At 40.2% G+C, this 21,688-nt stretch overlaps 1 protein-coding gene across 3 annotated transcripts in view; it reads left to right on the forward strand.

Moving 5' to 3' along the window:
* The window catches only part of DCTN4 (dynactin subunit 4), a 32,891-nt gene extending 14,403 nt beyond the window's left edge, over positions 1 to 18,488 (forward strand). The window contains exons 6-14 of one of the 3 annotated variants that reach the window (XM_049707826.1): positions 196 to 216; positions 605 to 678; positions 912 to 1,024; positions 1,345 to 1,454; positions 6,784 to 6,857; positions 9,525 to 9,579; positions 10,607 to 10,714; positions 13,017 to 13,114; positions 15,858 to 18,488. In XM_049707826.1, the coding sequence (XP_049563783.1) occupies positions 196 to 216; positions 605 to 678; positions 912 to 1,024; positions 1,345 to 1,454; positions 6,784 to 6,857; positions 9,525 to 9,579; positions 10,607 to 10,714; positions 13,017 to 13,114; positions 15,858 to 16,071 (867 nt within the window). In that variant the 3' untranslated portion in view covers positions 16,072 to 18,488. The remainder of the gene's footprint in view (positions 1 to 195; positions 217 to 604; positions 679 to 911; positions 1,025 to 1,344; positions 1,455 to 6,783; positions 6,858 to 9,524; positions 9,580 to 10,606; positions 10,715 to 13,016; positions 13,115 to 15,857) is intronic. The other 2 variants (XM_049707827.1, XM_004280341.4) reach the window with 2 other exon arrangements.
* Positions 18,489 to 21,688: the final 3,200 nt, after the last annotated feature.

The raw sequence follows: 21,688 nt of genomic DNA on the forward strand, positions 1-21,688 counted from the left end.
AAGTCTCAGTGAATTTTTTGAACAATTCAGTGGTATAATCAGCATATGCACTAGTGTATTTAGGAGAGGAATTTGAATTAAATGTGTTATTCTGCCAACTTTCCCATATAACCTGCCTGCTGTATGAGTTTGCTTCTGTCTTATGCTGCATTTTTTTGTCTCTGTTGCAACCTGCTGCTATTTTGGGGCCTACAGCAACATACTATTCATGTAGTGGTAAGTTCTCTTTTATGATTCTTGCTAACCCTGAAGAAGTTAGCAGATGATCACTGGTGTTCCAAGAAGACGTTCATCGTGTGTCTTAGATACTCCACAGAGTTCTGGCCTAAGCCATAGCTTAGATATTCTTAGATTATCACATTTTGCTCATTTTCACTGCATTAATGTAGTTTCAATCTCCATGTTTGGTGCTTTTGTTATTATTTTAAGAGTAAGATGATGTGGGGCTACAATTACTCTCTTTAAAAGAAGCTTTAAAATTAGCTTTTTTTTTTTTGGCTTATTTCCCTGAGCTTCTCATGCTGTCCCTCCCCAAATTCTTTATTTTGATACACAGGATATTTAAAAGTAGAATTTCTAATAGGAATTTCTGAACTCTGTTTAGGACAAATATGGTCTTGGAACCAGGCTTCAGCGACCACGAGCTGGTACAACCATCAGTACCCTTGCTGGACTTTCGTAAGTTTGGACGTTAAGTGGCTTTGAGGGAAAAAGCTGATATCAAAATGAACATTGAAGGAATGTGGTTTTAAAGTTAATAACAGTTGCCAATGGGGAAGAAGATACTCATACTTAGGAAAAACCTAAACAGAAAGAATATTCTACAGTAGAGGAATACTTCAATTATTGATATCATGGACTTTGAAGATATTCAGGTGGACCCTTGAGAAATGATGGCTTTTATCTTTTAGCCTTAAAGAAGGAGAGGACCAGAAAGAGATAAAGGTTGAGCCAGCTCAGGCTGTAGATGAAGTGGAACCTCTACCTGAAGACTATTATACGAGACCAGTAAATTTAACAGAGGGTAATTTTATACATGATTCTGCTTTGTTTCTATTTTACATCTAATTCTGTTTTTGTTACTTATATGCCTTGTGATTTGAGGTTTATTTTTTTGATTTGAAATTTTTAATAGCATAGTTGTTAGTACTAAAATGAGTCATGTAGAAAATAAGATAGATGTAATCATTTGAAGAACTTTAAAACATCTGTCAAATTTCTATATTGTAGTTTTTTGAAGAGCACTGTTCACAAAGGCAGTGTTATTTTGTGTAATTATCTCATATACGTCTGATTTTGAGCAAGTCACTGTAAACCAAGCTTGGTTTCTGCCTTTCATGCTAGTGACCACCCTTCAGCAGCGCCTCTTACAGCCTGACTTCCAGCCAATCTGTGCTTCACAGCTCTATCCTCGTCACAAGCATCTTCTGATCAAACGGTCCCTGCGCTGCCGAGTAAGTATTCCTTTCTGTAGAGTTGTCATTTGTGTAAGAGAAAAGCAAAAATAAACACGATTGGCATCTGGTCAGTATCAAAACCTCTGGAATGTAGTAAATGTAGAAAATGCTTGTAGATAACGTTCCAGTGTCCAGGCACTATTTTAAAACTTTCAAGATAAACTTAATCCCCCTAACTCAGTGAGGTAGGTACTGTTGTTACCCTTGTTACAGATGTGGAAGCTGGGGTATTTGAAGGTTAAGTTCATACTGCTAATCCCTAAAAGAATAGTGAAAGAATATAAAGCTTTTAGGCCAGTAGAGAGGGGAACAAAAGGACTAATAAAAAAAATCAATTTAAAAGAAAGCAAGAAAGAAGAAAAATCAAGAAAAGCCTCTGGGAATCTATGAAACTAACAGCAGGGTTTCTTCAATAAATAAAAGAAACATTGTAAAAGAAAACAAAGTATGGGAAAAAATGGAAAGGAAACCTTTGCGATCAGTACGATCCAACAGAACTTTTCTGTGGTGATGGAAATGTTCTTTATCTGCATAGTCTAGCATGTTAGCCACTAGTCACCTGTGGCTACTGAGAACTTGAAATATGGTAGTGCAGCTGAGGGACTGAATCTTTCTAAGATGAAATTCATTTAAATAATCACTTGTGGGCTTCCCTGGTGGCGCAGTGGTTGAGAGTCCGCCTGCCGATGCAGGGGACACGGGTTCGAGCCCTGGTCTGGGAGGATCCCACATGCCGCGGAGCGGCTGGGCCCGTGAGCCATGGCCGCTGAGCCTGTGCGTCCAGAGCCTGTGCTCTGCAACGGGAGAGGCCACAGCAGTGAGAGGCCCGCGCACCGCAATGAAAAGTGGCCCCTGCTCGCCGCAACTAGAGAAAGCCCTCGCACAGAAACGAAGACCCAACACAGCCAAACATAAATAAATAAATTTAAATAATCACATGTGACTAGTAGCTCCTGTTATCAAATAACACAGCATTAGATTAGAAGAGGCCTATCAACCAAACGCAGTGTATAGACTTTAATTCCTGATTCAAACACAGCATAGAACAATAGAAAGAAAGGGACCAGGGGAGGAGCGAGGGAGGAAAGAAAAATGTGTGAAACCTTTGGGGAAATTTAAATACTGACTGGATTTTTTAATGCTATTAAAAGAATTATTCATTTTTTTAGGGATAATAATGGTATTGTTATTTTTTTAAAGTATCTTTATCTTTTAGAGCTGCATACCAAAATGTTTAAGGATGAAATGACATGATGTCCGATATTTGTTGCAAAATAGTCAGGCATAGGGAGTGGGTAAGAGTCTAGGTGAAACAAGACTGGCCATTGTCGCTAACACATTGCTAATTGTTGAAGTTGGGTGGCTGGTACCAAGAGATTTATAATACTACTCTGTATTTTTGCATATGTTAAAAAATTTCTATATTGAAAAACCTTTTTAGAAAGGAACGGGCTTCCCTGGTGGCACAGTGGTTGAGAATCCACCTGCTAGTGCAGGGGACACGGGTTCGAGCCCTGGTCCGGGAATATCCCACATGCCGCGGAGCACCTAAGCCCGTGCGCCACAACTATTGAGCCTGCGCTCTAGAGCCCACGAGCCACAACTACTGAAGCCCGCAGGCCTAGGGCCCGTGCTCCGCCACAAGAGAAGCCACCGCAATGAGAAGCCCGCTCGCCACAACTAGAGAAAAGCCTGCGCGCAGCAACAAATACCCAAGGTAGCCAAAAATAAATAAATAAATTTATTAAAAAAAAAAAAAGGAAAAGCCCACTTTAAATATAAAGACACATATAGATTAAAAGTAGATAGAGAAATCCAAAAATGGGCAGAAGACCTAAATAGACATTTCTCCAGAGAAGACATACAGATGGCCAAGAGGCACATGAAAAGCTGGTCAACATCACTAAACATTAGAGAAATGCAAATCAAAGCTACAATGAGGTATCACCTCACACCAGTTAGAATGGGCATCATCAGAAAATCTACAAACAACAAATGCTGGAGAGGCTGTGGAGAAAGGGGAACCCTCTTGCACTGTTGGTGGGAATGTAAATTGATACAAGCCACTATGGAGAACAGTAAGGAAGTTCCTTAAAAAACTAAAAATAGAATTACTGTATGATCCAGCAATCCCACTACCGGGCATATACCCAGAGAAAACCATAATTCAAAAAGACACATGCAGCCCAGTGTTCATTGCAGCACTATTTACAATAGCCAGGTCATGGAAGCAACCTAAATGCCCATCAACAGGAGAATGGATAAAGAAGTTGTGGTATATATATACAGTGGAATATTACTCAGCCACAAAAAGGAAGGAAATTGGGTCGTTTGTGGAGACGTGGATGGATCTAGAGACTGTCATGCAGAGTGAAGTATGTCAGAAAGAGAAAAACAAATGTCATATATTAACGCATGTATGTGGAACCTAGAAAAATGGTACAGATGAACTGGTTTGCAGGGCGGAAGTTGAGACACAGATGTAGAGAACAAACGTATGGACACCAAGGGGGAAAGCCGCAGGGGTGGGGGGAATGGTGGTGTGATAAATTGGGTGATTGGGATTGACATGTATACACTGATGTGTATAAAATTGATGACTAATAAGAACCTGCTGTATAAAAAAGTAAAATTAAAAAATTTTAAAAAAAGTAAATGGAGAAAAATATACCATGTCAATACTAATTGAAAGGAAGCAAGAGTAGCCATATTAATTTCAGACAGAACAGACTTCAAAGTAAGGACAGTTATGAGGGATAAAGAAGGGTATTACATAACGGTAAAGGGGTCAGTTCTCCAAGAAGATGTAACAATTCTTAATGTGTATGTGCTGAACAATAGAGTGTCAAGCTGTGTGAGGCAAAACCTGATAGAACTGCAGGAGAAATAGATGAGTCCACCATCGTAGTTGGAGTCTTCAACACCTGTCTCTCAGAAGTGGACAGATTCAGCAGGCAAAAAATCAGTTTCGTATTGACCCATTGATCTCACTTCTAGGAGTCTACCCTGAAGGTACACCTCTACAAACCAAAAATACAGAGGTTAGGGTACATCCACACAATGAGTACCAAAAACCTATAAAACAGAACGTACTAATGTGGGATGTATTTTTAAATGCAAAAAGCAGGGTGCGCAGCAGGTACATAACTTTTTGTATAAGAAAAGAGGGAAAATAAATATATATATAAACATAAAATTATTTGTGTATGTTAGATTAATAGACTGTTGGAACAGAATAGAGAAAGCAGAAACAGACTCATGCATGTGAGGAAACTTGATTTTACTAAATATGGCCTTGCAGGTCCCTGGGGAAAGAATACTATTGAAATTTTGCCAGGTCAAATGATTCTATGAAAAAAACATAAAATTGGGTCTCTAACTCATACCATACACAAAAGTCAATTTCAGGAGCATTGGAAACTTTAAAGAGTAAATATGATGACCAGTATGTCTAGAAGGAAATATGGGAGAATATTCTTTATGGCTTCTAGTTAAGGGAGTAGTCCGAAAATAAGACAAACCATAAAGGAAAAGTTATATATTTGACACATTAAAAGTAAAATTTAGGGCTTCCCTTGTGGTGCGGTGGTTGGGAGTCCGCCTGCCGATGCAGGGGGCGCGGGTTCGTGCCCCGGTCCGGGAAGATCCCACATGCCGCGGAGCGGCTGGGCCCGTGAGCCGTGGCCGCTGAGCCTGCACGTCTGGAGCCTGTGCTCCGCAACGAGAGAGGCCACAACAGTGAGAGGCCCGCGTACCGCATTAAAAAAAAAAAAAAAAAATCAGAAAACCTTTAAAAAAAAAAAAAATTTATACCCCCATTCCAAAGAAAACCCATATCGAAATGAAAAGGCAGCCCATAGACTGAGAAAAGTAATTTGTTAGGTATATAATTGACAAAGAATTAATATCCAGAATATGTAAAGAAGTATAGCAAATCAGTAAGGAAAAGATACCCAGTATAAAAATAACAAGTGGTACTAACTTGCAATTTATGGCAGAGGAAATCCCAATACCCAATAAATAGGAAAGATACGCGAACATGTACAGTAATCAGGGAAATGTACATTAAAACTACAGTGAGAAACCATTTCATAATCATCAGATTGGCAAAAGTTAGCAGTTTGGCAATATCCATCAAAATAATAAACGCATGCACTCACTTTTAGGAAATTATCCTACAGATACATTTATACGTGTGGGAAGTGATTTGCATACAAGATTACTCATTGCTGCATTATTTGTAGTAGCAAAATCATGGAAGCATTTATCAATTTGGGTCTGGTTACATAAGTTATGGAAATCATTACAGTAGGACACAGAGGTACATCTGTGTGTGCTGGTATGTCATTCCAAGATCGATTCAGTGAAAAAGGCAGAAGAATATAAAATGTTCTCTTTTGTGTTATTGTGAAAAAGAAAGGTGATGTATGTGTATACTTCTATGTGCGTCAGCTATCTGTGAGAAAACACATGAGAAGCTTGTTGGCTCTGGGGAGAGGAACAGTGGGACAGGTAACTGGTATCTTTACACTGTTTCTTTTTTATACCATTAAAAAAATGTTTTAACCGGATGCATGTGGAACCCATTGAAGAACGTAACCAAGTAATTGTTACTGTATTTTAAAGCATGAGATCTGGAATCACACCACTTGGATTTAAATCCCAGCTCCAACTCTTACTGGCTCTGTGAAGTTTGCACAGATTATATACCTTTCCTGTGTCCCATTTTTATCATCTGTGACATAGGGACAATAATAATTATAGTACCTACACCTACCTCGTAAAGTTGATGTGATGTTTAAATTCACTTAAACCAAGAATGCATATGTTTTAGGCTAGTAGAAAGGAAATTTAAAAGGACTAATAATAATATAAAAGAAAACAAGGAAGGGACTTCCCTGGCGGTCAGGTCGTTAAGACTCCACATTTCCACTGCAAGGGGCACGGGTTCAATCCCTGGTCAGGGAACTAAGATCCCGCATGCCTCAAGGCACGGGCAAACAAACAAAACAAAACAAGGAAGAGGAAAACTCAGAAAAAATCCACATCGTTCATGCTTAATAAGAAGTCTGTGTTATTATTTCAGTAGTTTTGAAGCACTACAAGGTTATTAATATTTGATAGTGTGGTTGCTTATTTCCAGAAGTCCAAAACATCTTTTGTATATTTTGGTTATGGGTAGTATACACTCTATTTCAAAACATCTGTGATCTTGCAGCAAAATAAAACCAAACTGTAGTAAATGCTATGCTTCTGGATTTGGCAGGTCTCTGGATCAGCAGAGTGTGTTCCTGTTTTCCTCTGATACATATTTTTTTCTTTTTAGAAATGTGAACATAATCTGAGCAAGCCAGAATTTAATCCAACATCTATCAAATTCAAAATCCAGCTGGTTGCTGTGTGAGTATTTGGGATTGGTGTTTTGGGTTACTGTTTTTTTTGTTTTTTCACTGTGACATGTGCTTACTCTTGGCTTAAAAAAGGAAAGAGAAACTACTTCAGAATAATCTTGCTTTTTTGTTCCTGTTTTGGTTTTGAAATACATACCAGGAAGTTGAAAGCAGATTTACAGACACAGAATCCAGGGTGTTATATCAGGGCACGTGATAGTATGGTCTGTGGCAGTGTGGTATGTTGCTGGTTGGAGAGTCACTAGTCATTCATCACAAATGATAAAGTACCTCCGTTTGGGAATGATCTCTTAAAAACATTAATAAAATAAAATATAGCAGATGGAAGAATATCCCTGTAACAGTGTTCATGCTATTTAACTGTATTCTGATAATGCTTTGTTGAGTGGGATAAAAGTGATTAAATTAGCATTAACTCACAGAGACTTGTCAGTAGAAGGGAATTTTGTGTGTGAAAATCATCTATCAAACAAGAAAAATTAGGAAACTATTGTCTTGACTTTAGGGTGAGAGAGCCCTTCCCAGTAAGGCAGAAAGCCCAGAAGCCCCTAAGGAAAGTAGCCAGCTTTGACCTTAGCAGAAAGATACGAGTTGTAAAAGCAAAATTGACAACAAAGTCCTGAGACAGTAGAGCAAGAAAGAATATTTGCTACTCCATGATTAATAAAAGTTGAATATCCCTGGAATGGGCTTGTTGGGGGTGGGGGGATGAGGTAGGGCAAAGGATTTGAACATGTAGCTCACAGAAGAGAAATTCCAAATGGCCAGTAAATATATGGAAAGATGCTGAGACTTGATAGGAAAAATGTTAAATAATAAGTAGTATTGAGTGCTCGTGAGCGTGTAGGTAAACATACTTGCATACATTGTTGGTAGACTGAATTGCTAGAGTTTTTTTGGAGAGAGACCTGGAATATCAAGACAAAATGACATAGACCTTTTAACCTGGTAGTGCTGTCTCAGGAATCTATTCTCTAGAAACAAAGCAATATATAAAGACCAATACATAAAGATGTGTGTTATAACATTTTAAAGGCAAAAAGCTGGAAACAATTTTAATGTCAAACTGATTAACCATTAACAAAAAAAAAATTGATTAAATTGAGATACACTTATGTAGCATATTATGCAACAATTAAAAAGAAATCATTGTCAGTCAAAATGGCAGAGAAGTGCTGGTCTCATGACTTAGGAGGGCCAGATATGGGTTCTGGCACTTACAGAATTTGTCTAAACTGATTTCCCTCATCTCTGAAATGGGCATAACACCAGTCCTACCTCTCTCTTGTGGTTGTTGAGAAGGATCAAATGAGCTATATGTTCACAAATGCTTTGTAACTGTAAATCACCGTACAGTATGTTCTGTTTTCCCAACTATTATTTAATGCATGACTGGTTAGGACTACAAAAATGGCATGAGAAGTGTGGTACGAGCTCCTTTCTTAATTAAGAATTACACTTATTACAGAAATCTTGAATGGCAGGATGTGCTTTGCATCAGTTTCTTAAGATTGCTTTGAAAAAAAGTGCTTTTCTTCTGGCATCATGGCAGAGTCACTGGGGAATCTTAATACATATGTTCTGGTCACACATCAGACCAGCTAAATCCAAATCCTTGATAGTGGGGCTCTTGAATTTGTATCAAGTTACTCAGGTAGTCCTGATGACCGTCATGAAAAATACCTAGTCTGAAGTTAAAATACCTTAATGCTAAGATGCACTCCTGCCCCTGCCCACTTGTAGTGTTTCTGCAATAGATTTTGTCTTATGTTAATATATGCACGATAACATTTATGCATGCTTTGTTCCAAGCACTTTTTGCACTATTATTTAATTTATTCTTCACAATAACCTCAAGATAAAGGTACTTTCAATGTTCTCAGTTTATAACCGAGACACAAAGAGGTAAATATCTTGCCCTGCTCTTTACAAAGAAGTATCTCAGTATATAAACACTAAGCTGGAATTTGAACCTGGGTTTTGAGGTTTTGAGTCCAGAACAAGCACATATAAGTACAAAATTCTATTGTCTTATTTAGAGAGGTAGCGTAACATAGTGGTTAAGAGCAAGGGCCCTGCAGCCAGACTGCCTAGATTTGAATGCTGGCCGCTTACCAGCAAGCTACTTCTCCCAAGCCTAGTTTCTTCCTCTTTATAATGGGGATAATAGTAATATCTATTTTACGCAGTTGCAGTGCAGATTACATGAGTTCATATTTGTAACATACTTCAAATGTTACACATAGTAAGTGCTATATAAAAGTGGTAAGTATGTGGTAGTGTTTTTATACCCCTATAATGTATTATTAAATCAGTCTTGGATCTTGTAACCAGTTGCCTATAGATTTACGAAATGAATTACTAAAAATCTCAAAAAATATATCTAATACACATATAAGGTAGAGATATCTGCCATGATGCACACACATATATAGGCTCTAAACTAGAGGTATACGTAAGATGTCAGAAAGAATTCATTACCAGTTTGGTTTCATGTCTTAAGTTCTTATCGTAGTGGTATGATTCTTTAAAATTTTCTCTGACATGTTCTAATTAACGTGAAGAAATCGTTTCTTTGCTGCACTGGCTTTAAAAAAAAAGTAACAATTTTAAGAGACTCCAATGACCATTAATACATTTTTTTATTCACGCATAGCAATTATATCCCAGAAGTGAGAATCATGTCAATTCCCAACCTTCGCTACATGAAGGTTAGTACCATGCTTATTTACGGGAAGAGAAAGGATTAATTGATCAAAGATGTGTGCATATGTGTATGTGGTGGCTGTGTGTATTTGACATGGGATGCAATGAGCAAGGGATAAAGAAGAAAGTTTGAAATAATAAAGGGATTGAGATTTTAAGTGTCATTAAGCTGGGATTCTTGATAACAGCATCTTTGAAATATATGCAGAAGGAGCAGTGTGCACATTACATTGAGGTAGAATCATGGTAGGGAAAGAAAGGAGATGTTAGACCCCACAGGCATCTTCAGCTCTCCTCCAGCCAGGAGATTCTCCACCATCTCATGTGTGTGTATGTGTGAGATATCAGGAATCAACTAGATTTCTTCTTTACCACAGCCCCTCTTTTCTTTGAGGCCCTTATCTCCCACACAGACACCACAGTGAATTGCACAGTGTTCTGCAGCAGCGTCTTAGTTCTTTCATGCTGCTCATAAAGACACTTTTATAGTCCCTGTTCATTTTAATTTTTTTTTTTTTGCTAATGTAAAGAGCGTACCAAACAAGGGCAAATTATGGTTCAAGAAATCTTAAGGTCTTTTACAGTCTTGATGTGCCATTTTTTTCTATGCTAATATATCTGGCTAGCCTGTGGCTGCCATATTTTATTTATGAGGGCTTCCTTCCTTTTAGCCTTAAGTGGCGACCTGGGTAGGGCAAGAGTTGTAAACTTTAAACAATCACTTAGATGATGTGTATTTCTCAGAATTTCTGCATCTAGTAACTGGCCCTTTCTGTGGGATCTGTTCCATTTCCTCAGTGAAATAGCAGCTCCAGAGAGTATGTAGACTAGCATATAAGTAACAGAATAGGAGTTAGTGAGCCCTTTGAGAATGCAGTGACGTAGAGGCACAGGTGGCTGTTACTGTTCAAGAGTAATGCTGGAGGCGTGGAGGGCGGAGGGGGTGATGATTTTGTGATGTAGGCATCTAGGAAAGTGGACCTAGGTGGCAGCAGTGGAACATATCTGAAAGATGCCTTTCCTTTTCCCCAGGAGAGCCAGGTCCTCCTGACTCTTACGAATCCAGTGGAAAACCTCACCCACGTGACTCTGTTGGAGTACGAGGAGGGGGACCCTGATGATATCAACAGCACTGCTAAGGTAGGAACGCTTTGCCTCATCCTGAGTAACCCTGACTTCTCCTGGAGTGGCTTCATTTGCCCTGGCTTAAAGGACTCCACACTGTCTCATTTTCACATCCAAACAGTCATCAAGTTCTTCTGATTTCACCTCTTGAGTTTTTTTACTTTATCCGCAAGCACACTGCCACTGCCCTTTTAGAAGGTCTCATCATTTCTTACGTGGGCTGTGACAGTAACTTCCTAACTCCCTGTTTTTTCTTCACCCCCACTTCCATGCCAGCCCATCTTCCATCTTGCCATTAGGGTGATCTTTCTAATATCTAACTTTGATCATGGCATGCAGCTTGTTTGGTGTCCCTCTGATGTTGGGATGAAGTCCACATTCCTTGGCATAGCTTAAGAGCCCCCTGATGTCCTCACCTCTCTCTTTTCTTCCAGGATGATCTTCCCTGAAACCCCCAAATCTAGCATTCTCGAAATTGTGCATATTAATGGTTGCGATCCAAGCATATCCAATGGGTCATAAACTTTCATGCTTCTAGAGGACTACATATGCTATTCATTTTATCTAGAATTCCTCCTTCCCATCCCCACTCCTCTGACATACATGGCCACACCTCTCTTTCTGCCTGATGCATACTCATTTTTCAAGACACAAAGGAAATAACATTTCCTTTTAAAAGCTGATGTGCCTCCACTAGATGCCCTCTGCTTACACAGAGTATACATAGCACTAAATATATATTTTTTAATAGTCTGTTTATTTATTTATTGGCTGTGTTGGGTCTTCCTTGCTGCATGCAGGCTTTCTCTGGTTGCGGCGAGCGGGGGCTACTCTCCGTTGCAGTGCGCGGGCTTCTCATTGTGGTGGCTTCTCTTGTTGCGGAGCATGGGTTCTAGGTGCATGGCTTCAGTAGTTGTGGTTCATGGGCTCAGTAGCTGTGGCGCACGGGCTTTGTTACTCTGCAGCATGTGGGATCTTCCCGGACCAGGGATCGAACCCGTATCCCCTGCATTGGCAGGCAGATTCTTAACCACTGCACCACCAGGGAAGTCCAAGTACTAAATATTAAAATAGGTAATTTTGACTCTCAGTGTTGGTTGAATGAATGAAATGAGGCCTTTCTGCTTTTTGCTACTTCATGACTCATCTAGTACTTGAAATTTTAGAACAAGAACTTTTCTCTATAGACCATCTATTACTGACTCATAATTCAGCATGATACTCATAACAAAACTTGGTAGAAAGGATGCCTGTTATCTTTAATTAGCTGTTATTCAAGTTATACTTACTAGTAGAGAATTTATCTTTTTTTTTTACTTCTGCTTTTTAATGATTTCATTTACTAGCATCACTTCCAAAGAGAGATGACACTCATCTGTCCTTGCTCCTTTTTAAAATAACACTAATAAGCTGTGCCAGTGAGGATAGAGACAGAAATAAGTGCCTGATGAGTATACCCAGCTTATGGATTTGCCGTTTTTCTCTCCCTTTACAGCCCCCCGGCCACATTTATATCCATAATTAGTAATGTTGTTTACATTGTTATCTGTTAACTTCTAACATAGCGAAGTTGAAGCCTAGTTACAACATAAGGCTAAGTGTAAAGAATGCTTAACTGTTTTTCATGGCCATAAACATACCCAATATCTGCATTTCAGAAAATATGTTGGAACTACTGTTTCACATTATGTTTTTTCTTTTTTAAAAAAAAATGAGGGCTTCCCTGGTAGCGCAGTGGTTGAGAGTCCGCCTGCCGATGCAGGGGACGCGGGTTCGCGCCCCGGTCCGGGAAGATCCCACGTGCCACGGAGCGGCTGGGCCCGTGAGCCATGGCCACTGAGCCTGCGCGTCCGGAGCCTGTGCTCCGCAGCGGGAGAGGCCACAACAGTGAGAGGCCCGCGTACCGCAAAAAAAAAAAAAAAAAAAGAAGAAGAACTGTTTCAGATACACCACAAAGCATAAAGAATGGCATAGCAAACACCCATATTCCCCCAGCCCCTTAAGAAATAAAACATTAAAGACACAGTTGAAGCCCTCGCATCCTGCCCACTTAAATTCCCCTTAGCAGCGCCAATGAAGTAAGCACTCACCTGACTTTACCATTCCCTTAAATTTCTTTGTTCTTATACTTTTATCAGAAATGTCCAAACAATATGTTTGTTAAACTTTTTATAAGTGAAATAATGTATGTTTCTTCAAACTTGATGCTTACTTCTGCATGTCTAGGTCAGGGCAATACTTTTCTGTATTCCACTGAATGAATGTTCTACAACGCACTGATTCCTTCTGAGGCAGCCCTCTTTGTGTTGCTCTCCAGGTGGTGGTGCCTCCCAAAGAGCTTGTTTTAGCCGGCAAGGATGCAGCAGCAGAGTATGATGAGTTGGCAGAACCCCAGGACTTTCAGGATGATCCTGAGTGAGTGATCCTTTTGTGACACACACACACACACACACACACACACACACACACGCCACAGTTGGTTGGTACACGAGGCCCACTCACAGATCTCAATTTTCTTATCTGAATTTTTAAAGTAATTTTTTCTTCCTATTTATAAAAAAAATTACTATAGAAATTTGGTGAATATATATTTATTTTTATATATAAAACCATGAAGAAGAAAATAAAATTTCACCACCAGAGATTAGCACCATTAACATTTCCATCATTGGGATCATTCTGTAAGCACAGTTTTTTTAACCTATGTTTCCTGTGTTAAAAAATTTTCAAGTGCATGATTGTTCATGGTTGTGGACAGGATATAGTATTCTATCCCCAAAGATTTACCATTGGATTTGTCTACCTGCCCCCCAACCTTTCCATCTTAGAGTAACAGATTTTACTCTCTCATACCTAATAACTGAGAAGTAAAAAACCAAACCTTTCCCAGATGAAGAATACATCAGTCAGGTTCCAGTCTAAAAACAGAAATCACATCAGTTATTTGAACAGAGAGAATTTAATATAAAGATTTGTTAACTGGGTAACTTCAGAGGTTAAGAAGAAATCTGCAGTATCCCAGAGATGGTAATTTTATGAAGCAGTTACCACTCCTAGGGCTGAGAGAACAAAGGGAAATGGTTTAAATGATTCAAATTTAGAAGCTTGAAGGAGGAGCCCCATGGAGCTGAAACTCAGACCTCTGGGAAATGGGAGCAGGGACACTGCCTGACTGGTGCTGGCATCACAGGGTGCCAGAGGAGGGGTGGCATGCTGAAGCTGGTTATGCAGTTGGAAAACCTGGATACTGCCACTTCCTGAGTGAAGAGGCATTGCTAGAGTGCTGCCCACAGGAGCTGCATGCAGACAGGAAGCTCACCGGGAGAACCAGGCCCCTTCTTCCTGCAGGCTTCTGGTCTCCATTAGAGCCCCTAAAGGGAGCCTGGTAAGGAACCAGCCTACCAAGCAGAAATGTGGTTAGCAGAATCCTGTGTCACAAAGCAGGCTACAGAGCTGAAAAGCAATAGCATTTAATACACTGGTATAGGGAATATTTAAGGTTTTTTAACAGAATGATCAAAAGCTCCTTCTGCAAGATCCCGGAAAGAAGAAATAACATGGGACAAATTAGAAAGGCAAAGTGAGAGCAAAGAGGAGGTTAGTACGGTGATTACCAAACTTGGGTGAACTTCAGAAAGCACCAGCGTGGGTGTTTTAATCTTTTTTATTTTTATTTTATTTTTATTTTTATTTTTTTGCTGTACACGGGCCTCTCACTGTTGTGGCCTCTCCCGTTGTGGAGCACAGGCTCCAGATGCGCAGGCTCAGCGGCCATGGCTCATGGGCCCAGCCGCTCCGCGGCATGTGGGATCTTCCCGGACCGGGGCACGAACCCGTGTCCCCTACATCGGCAGGCGGACTCTCAACCACTGCGCCACCAGGGAGGCCCTTAATCTTTTTTTTTTAATTCTGTATAGAGTACCAGACCCCACAGCTTCTCTTTAACAGGTCTAGGTAGGCACCAGGAATCTGAAGTTTTTTAAAAAAACTTCCCAGGCATCAGTGGTTGCCTGGGAAATTAAGGCTAGGAAGACTTTTTCTTTTTTACTATTTTTGAACTGAATTTTTAAAATGAATCTGATGTAAATCAAAGGTTTGATTAGTTACTTCAAAGTGATTGTGTTAATATAATACAAAATGCATTCTCTGTAATCCTTGCTTTATATAAATTATATTAATTTAAGTACAGAAATTTGTTAAGCCAAGGTGAACTTCTGGAAAGATCATCTGAGATAAATTCCAGTCAGATTACATGACAGATTAATGAAAGATTGAATTAATTATATTCCATATTATTGTACTTTATAGGACTTCCAGATATCTGGAAATTAGTAGTGCTAATACTGGATAATATGTAAATATTTGATTTGAGTAACTTTTCTTAAAGTAATTGAGTATCATCTGGATAGTAGATCAAGTTCTGTTTATTTCATTGCCTTTTGACTTTTTGAAGCTAAGTTATTTAAACACAAACTTCAAGTGCATATCAGAAAACTGAAATGGAAACTTCAACTAAAGAGATTTTTTTCTATTCTAAAAATTCCTAATTTACAGACTCTATTTACAAAACACACTGATTTATGGTATTCCAGAAACTCCTTTAAAGCTCCGAGTTAGCATCCGTCTATATCCTATAGAAATAATACCATATGTATATAAAGGTTAATGTGAAGGGATGTTTGTAACAGAGGAAATCAGTGTACACTAATTATGGTCGCTATGCACCCATTAAGTAGAATGGAGAAGACCTAGATATACCAATATGGACAGGTGTTTGTGATAAACAGTGAAAAAGAGCATGTTACAGAATAGTGTCCCTTTTGTGTTGGTTAAAAAAGCAGAAAAGTGTAAGTGCACAGAAAAATATTTGGTAGGTTAAGAGCCAAACCGTTTACAGTTGTTCTCTGTACTGAAGAGGAAAATAAGAGGAAAGACTTACTTTTCCCCATTTAAAATTTTTATGACTATATTTTACTGTTGTAATATTTAAAAAATAAGGAGGCCAGCATTTTGCTGAAGAAACTCTTCATTGTTGACAAACGGGATGGTGGTCATATCTTGTCAACAGAGATTTCCTGTGCGTCATAAAATGACTGTGAGTCTAACAGGCTTGGCTGACTTGTGACCTGCCTAATACTGTGCTTATTTCCTTCCATAGCATTATAGCCTTCAGAAAGGCCAACAAAGTGGGTATTTTCATCAAAGTGACCCCACAGCGTGAGGAGGGCGAAGTGACCGTGTGCTTTAAGATGAAGCACGATTTTAAAAACCTGGCCACCCCCATCCGCCCCATCGAAGAAGCTGACCAGGGTACAGAGGTCATCTGGCTCACCCAGCATGTGGAACTCAGCTTGGGCCCGCTTCTTCCTTAAAGTGTTCCAGTGGCGGGCAGATCCCAAAGGACAGTATCATCACAAACGCGCGTTAAAATGTGGAAGCCGCTGCTTCGTTAGGCCTTGTTTATAATGATGTACCCATGCACTACTGAATCCTGTTCCTAGGAGGTTGGGGGCATAGGCCAGGCATTAGGAACACTGGGTGACTGCTGTTCCTCTGGCCCTCTCTTCTGTTAATACCCGTAAGTCTGTGTCTCCCTCACTGAACCCTGCACGTTGACTAACAACAGCATAGTTCCATCCCAAGAAAGGGGGTGGCTGTTCCTTGGAGTGGCATTCGATTGACCACTTGAGAAACTGACCATACTATCTCCCGATCTGATCTCATAAAGGATCAGAGTCTCACAGATGAAACTTAAAATAACTGAAAGGTAGGCCCGCTATTGATGACCCAGCATTGGTCTCAGTATACCAGCTGCTTTTTGCATTCCACTAGATATAATCTAGCACTCTAAACGTATCCCTTCACTTGCCATCTTGGCTTCCATCCATTTGACAGGATAATAGAATCGTCATGTTGTCTTTAGTTTTGTGATGATTGGAAAAACCTGTGAAATAGTTAAGGCACCTTAATTTGCCCTCTTTTAAGTGAATATAAGATACTTATTTATTAATTGTTCTTAAAAATGTTTTCCCAGTAGAATACAGAACTTTTTCTTCTAGGAAGAATTTGAGAAGCAAGCAGTTACGTGTCATGTCAAGGGGGTGGCAAATTCTGTTCATTTTAACTGTTGCCACAATATCCAGGGACTGATGCTGCCGCAGCGAGCCTGTCTTTATGTCTTACTCCCTACGCTTCTCTTCGGCTCGGCCTCTTTAACTCAGTAAGTTGTTCTGAGTACTGGGGACCTGGAAAGAACCCAAAGAAAACTTGGTGGACAAGTTCACTTCTGGAATTCAGAAAACATTTTAAATGTTAGATGTTTATCATGATCTGAACTAATGTTCTTTCCATGGATTTGAAGGGGAAGTTAACATTTGTAATCTCTTGAATCCAAAACTGGATATTCAGAAAAAGAAACTTCTCCCTTCCTGCATTTAAGACTTTTATCGTACGGTTTGTCAAATAAGAGCATTTTGACCATAAATCATAAAGAATACTTGCCTAACAGCACACATGCTGTTTTCACTTGGTATCCTGGAGTTGGGTTGCTAACCTTAATTTCTGTGATGTCTTCTCAACTGAGACTTGACAAAGTAGACCACCACCTGCACCACATTTTCTGTAAATGTATTGTTAGCAAGCAGCCAACAGACCGTTGGGGAAAGAGAAATTTCCTGTTTATTCTGGTTTTGTTTTTAAGTTCAAGCCTTTAGTTTTTAAAAAAAATTAAAGGTATATATAGTAATCTGGAGTACAGACAGGACATAGTTACTTTTCAGTTCCCCTTGGAAGATAAAAATATTTAGGAAGCCTCTGAAAGACACTAAATAGTACTCTTAAGATCAAGCCAATATTATGAAACAGTATTCCACAGAGCAATATATATGCTGCAGTATGAGAACAAAAACACTCATGTCTCCAATATTATGACAGTAATAAGGCTTAGCCTGTTAGGAGTTGGGGCAGGGTGTTGTATAATGACAAATCTGCAGACTAGAGAAATAGCTTAACTTTTTGTGACCCCACGAAGTGTCAAATTAATTTTTGTTTCACTACTCACTACAGCCTCCTGTGACGTGAGTGCTCCATATTTGCCAGTGGAGGAGATAAGCCTCAAGGTAGAGGATAGCTTCCTATGTTTACACGTTTGCATCGACTACACACAGTTACGTGTTGAAGGCATATAGCTGGTGTTTGTTCCCAGAAATAATAATGTTGAAGTAATGGGTCTCATCACCCCCATGTGACACAGAAGCACAAAAACACTATTGATCATAGGATTTTTTCCTCAGAAGCCAAATTAACTTGCAGAATAACAGAGCCATTGATTTAATGGTTCCTCAAGATAGTTTTCAGTGCAAGCTGGTACTTCGTGTGTTAGTAGAAATGGTTCAGTATCTGTGTGTTAGTAGAAATGGTTCAATACCTGCAGCTGGTGAATTTGGAATTTTATTTGTTCCTTTTTTATATTCGATTAGGTGCAGGATTTTAAAAGTATAGTCAGTGTGCACCACTGCAGGCAAATTAGATGTCATTAGCACTAGAAACTACAGTTTTGGAAACTTAAAGCTAAGGTAATTTGAATTTGTGATTTGATTAGCCCACCAGAGTTTTCTTTTGTTCAGACTGTTTAATGAGCTAAATGTAATGCATATTTGTAAAGAAACATCCTTTTTGGTCCCTTTTGGGAATGAGAGGCACTCCTTGGTCTTTATGAATGACAGGTTACTGTTTTGCCTGATTGCTTAACTTCGTGTGGTGAAATAAAGCAGAAAAAGCTTGAAAAGTGTCTTTTGTTTGGTTTCATGAAGACTGATTGGAGTAGCATGCCAGGGGTGGAGTTAGGGTTAGCATGCGAGTCAGTGGGGCGTGCTCCCTTCTTCCATTTGTCTAAATGAACTAAGGTAAAACCTCAAGGTAGTTCACTGTCATATTATATAGATAGATGTTGCTTGAGCTCCTTATGAACGTATTATCAGAACCAATGTGTAAATGTTACGTTGTTAGGACTCTACCAGCTTTTATCCTGGGTCATTGCTCCCAAAGATATCCTTTTAAGTGTACAGAGTAGCCCAGCCCTCTCAGGTAGCCACTCGTCCACTTTCATCTGTACTCAACTTTTTCCCTCCTCTTACTGTAGATTCATCAACTACTTCCCTTGCTCTCTACACCCTAGCCACACAAGTCTCTGCTATTCCTGAGTCACCCCAGGTTGCGCCCTCTCAGGTTCTTTGCACTGGCTGTTCCCTCTGCCTGGAAAACTCTTCTCCCAGATATCTGTACAACTCAAACCTTGCCAGTCAGGTCTGTGCTTAAATGCTTCCTTCTTAGGCTTTCCCTGACCTCCCTATGTGATAATGTAAACTGCCCTTCCCTAAACACGTATCCCCCTTCTTTGCTGCTTTTTTTCCTCATAGCACTGATCCCCCTTCTTTGCTGCTTTTTTTCCTCATAGCACTGATTACCATCCAGCACTATATACTTTATTTTTTGTTTCATCATACGAGAACATAAGTTCCATAGTACAGGGATTTTTGTCTTTTTTTAAAAATTGATGTATCTGCAGAGTGTAGAGCAATGCCTGGCAAGTAGCAGACAACCAATATTTGTTAAATAAATTAATACCATCTTCCTTTTCCTTGTTTACGTAGCTGTTGGTCTTTTATCTTTTTTAAAAATATATATACATATGCCTCTTTTTGTCATAAGCCAAATATCTTAACTTCCCTTGAGCTCTCTTGTTCCAGTGTTAGCTCAACCTAGGCTACTCCCTAGGTATCCTACTCCCATCTAGATGTGGTCTTAATCTGTAGTACTTAACCTCTCCAGGGCATTTACCTCTGCCTAGTATTGGGTTTTGTATGTGTATAGTTCCTTTGCTGTAATGCACACCCTTGCAGAGCCAAATCCAGGCCCCTTTGTCATCTCTTTCTCCTATATTCCAGTCAAAGGGTAGCCTGGAATAAACTCAAAAACTCAGAGCCAAGTCACTTGCTCAATTGCAATATAGTTGATCCTTGAACAATGCAGGGGTTAGGGACACTGACACTGGGGCAGTCAAAAACCTGTGTATAATTTTACAGTTGGCCCTCTGTATCCAGGGTTCTGCATCCATGCATTCAGCCACGTGCAGATCATGTAGTATTGTATGTATTTAGTGGGGGAGAAAAGTGTGTGTAAGTGGACCCACGCAGTTCAAACCTGTGTTGTTCAAGGGTCAACTGTAGTTAGCTTTATTTATCCCCATTTTCTGGTGGTCAGGGACATCAATAGTGGAATATATTTCACAATACAAACCATCTACACAAGACAATGACTTCAAGTGTTAAATGAAAGTAACATTAAATGATATGGAATCAAATAGTGAGAAAGTTGTATCATTCTCATGCCCTGCTCCCCTCTCCCCATCCTTCTGTCAAATAAGGATAAAGTATCAGTTCTCTTATGTAGCACTTTTTTTTTCTTTTAAACATAGGCTTCTGTCTCAGAGCCTTTGGCAGACAACAGAGGCTTACTTACTAAAAAATATTGTTTCATTTTCATTGTACTTGTTCTTAAGGCTACATCTACACAAGTGATACTAATTTTCCATTTACAGAAGTGATAAAAAATGTTCCTCTTAAAATATATTTAAGTAACATGAGGAGACTTAGGAGTTCCACTTGTGCCTATGATGTAGATGTGTGGAAAGAGTGTCACCCTGACTCAAAGTGGATAGATGACAAAATCATAAATTTTATTGGCTCTATATCAGATAGCTGATGTGGCAGGGCAGTCAACTAGCCTGAATTTCAAGGAAGGACAGACCCCTCCAAGGAGAGGTGGGATGTAGACTGGCTCACCTGTAGCAGAGCATGGGAGGAAGAAGTGTTGACCAACATATAAGCAGGTAAGAGGAAATCAACTAAAAGAATTGCTAAAGGCCAAACTGGGGCTAACATGACAGTATAAAACCCCTGGGAGCCTGAGATACTAGGGGACCTTGCATGCACTGACAAGCTCTTTCCAAAACCTCCACCGGGTGTTCATGAGAAAGACCTGGGGGGAGTGTGGTGCTGGAGCTCTACAGAGCCTCCCTTGGTTTGGAGGCATGCAAAGGAAGGAGGAATAGGAAAGGCATGAAACCTTGCCTCCCCCTGGCTAGGCCCTTCCCTCATTAGGAGCAAAAAGGCCTAAGCCACTGGGGGAGGAGCAGAAAACCCTGTCTCCCTAGAACACAGGTAAAGACCCATTGGTGCTGGGACAAGGTAAGAAAAAACCTCTACACTTGGGAGGGACAGGATTCAGTCCTGAGCCCCCCCCAGGATTTTATACCAATACCATTAAAGGCTTCTTGCCAGTGCAAGAAGGGCAAGAAACTCTCCCCCTTCAAGACCAACCAACCACAGATACAAGTCAGGGTTTGGCTGCCACAGAGAGAAGGGGCAAGAATGCTGAGAAAAGACCCATTCCCAAGGCCTGGGCACGAAGGACCTACTAAAGACTGAGGCTTTGGGACTTCCCTGGTGACGCAGTGGCTAAGAATCTGCCTGCTGTACTTCCCTGGTGGCGCGGTGGTTGAGAGTCCGCCTGCCAATGCAGGGAACACGGGTTCGAGCCCTGGTTCAGGAAGATCCCGTGTGATACAAAGCAACTAAGCCCGTGCACCACAACTACTGAGCCTGCGAGCCACAACTACTGAGCCCGTGAGCCACAACTAGTGAGCCTGCATGCCACAACTGAAGCCCTTGTGCCTAGAGCCCGTGCTCCGCAACAAAGAGGAGCCACCGCAATGAGAAGCCCGCGCACCACAACAAAGAGTAGCCCCTGCTCGCCGCAACTAGAGAAAGCCCACGTGCAGCAATGAAGACCCAACGCAGCCAAAGATAATTAATTTTTTAAAAATTAAAAATAAAAAGACTGAGGCGTAATTAGAACAAAGAATCCCTGAGTCCTCCCTGACTCCCAACGTAGCAAGCAGCTGCTGGGGGCATGGGCAAAGGCATAGAG

Source organism: Orcinus orca, chromosome 3 (genome assembly GCF_937001465.1).
Source record: "Orcinus orca chromosome 3, mOrcOrc1.1, whole genome shotgun sequence".
Lineage (NCBI taxonomy): Eukaryota > Metazoa > Chordata > Mammalia > Artiodactyla > Delphinidae > Orcinus > Orcinus orca.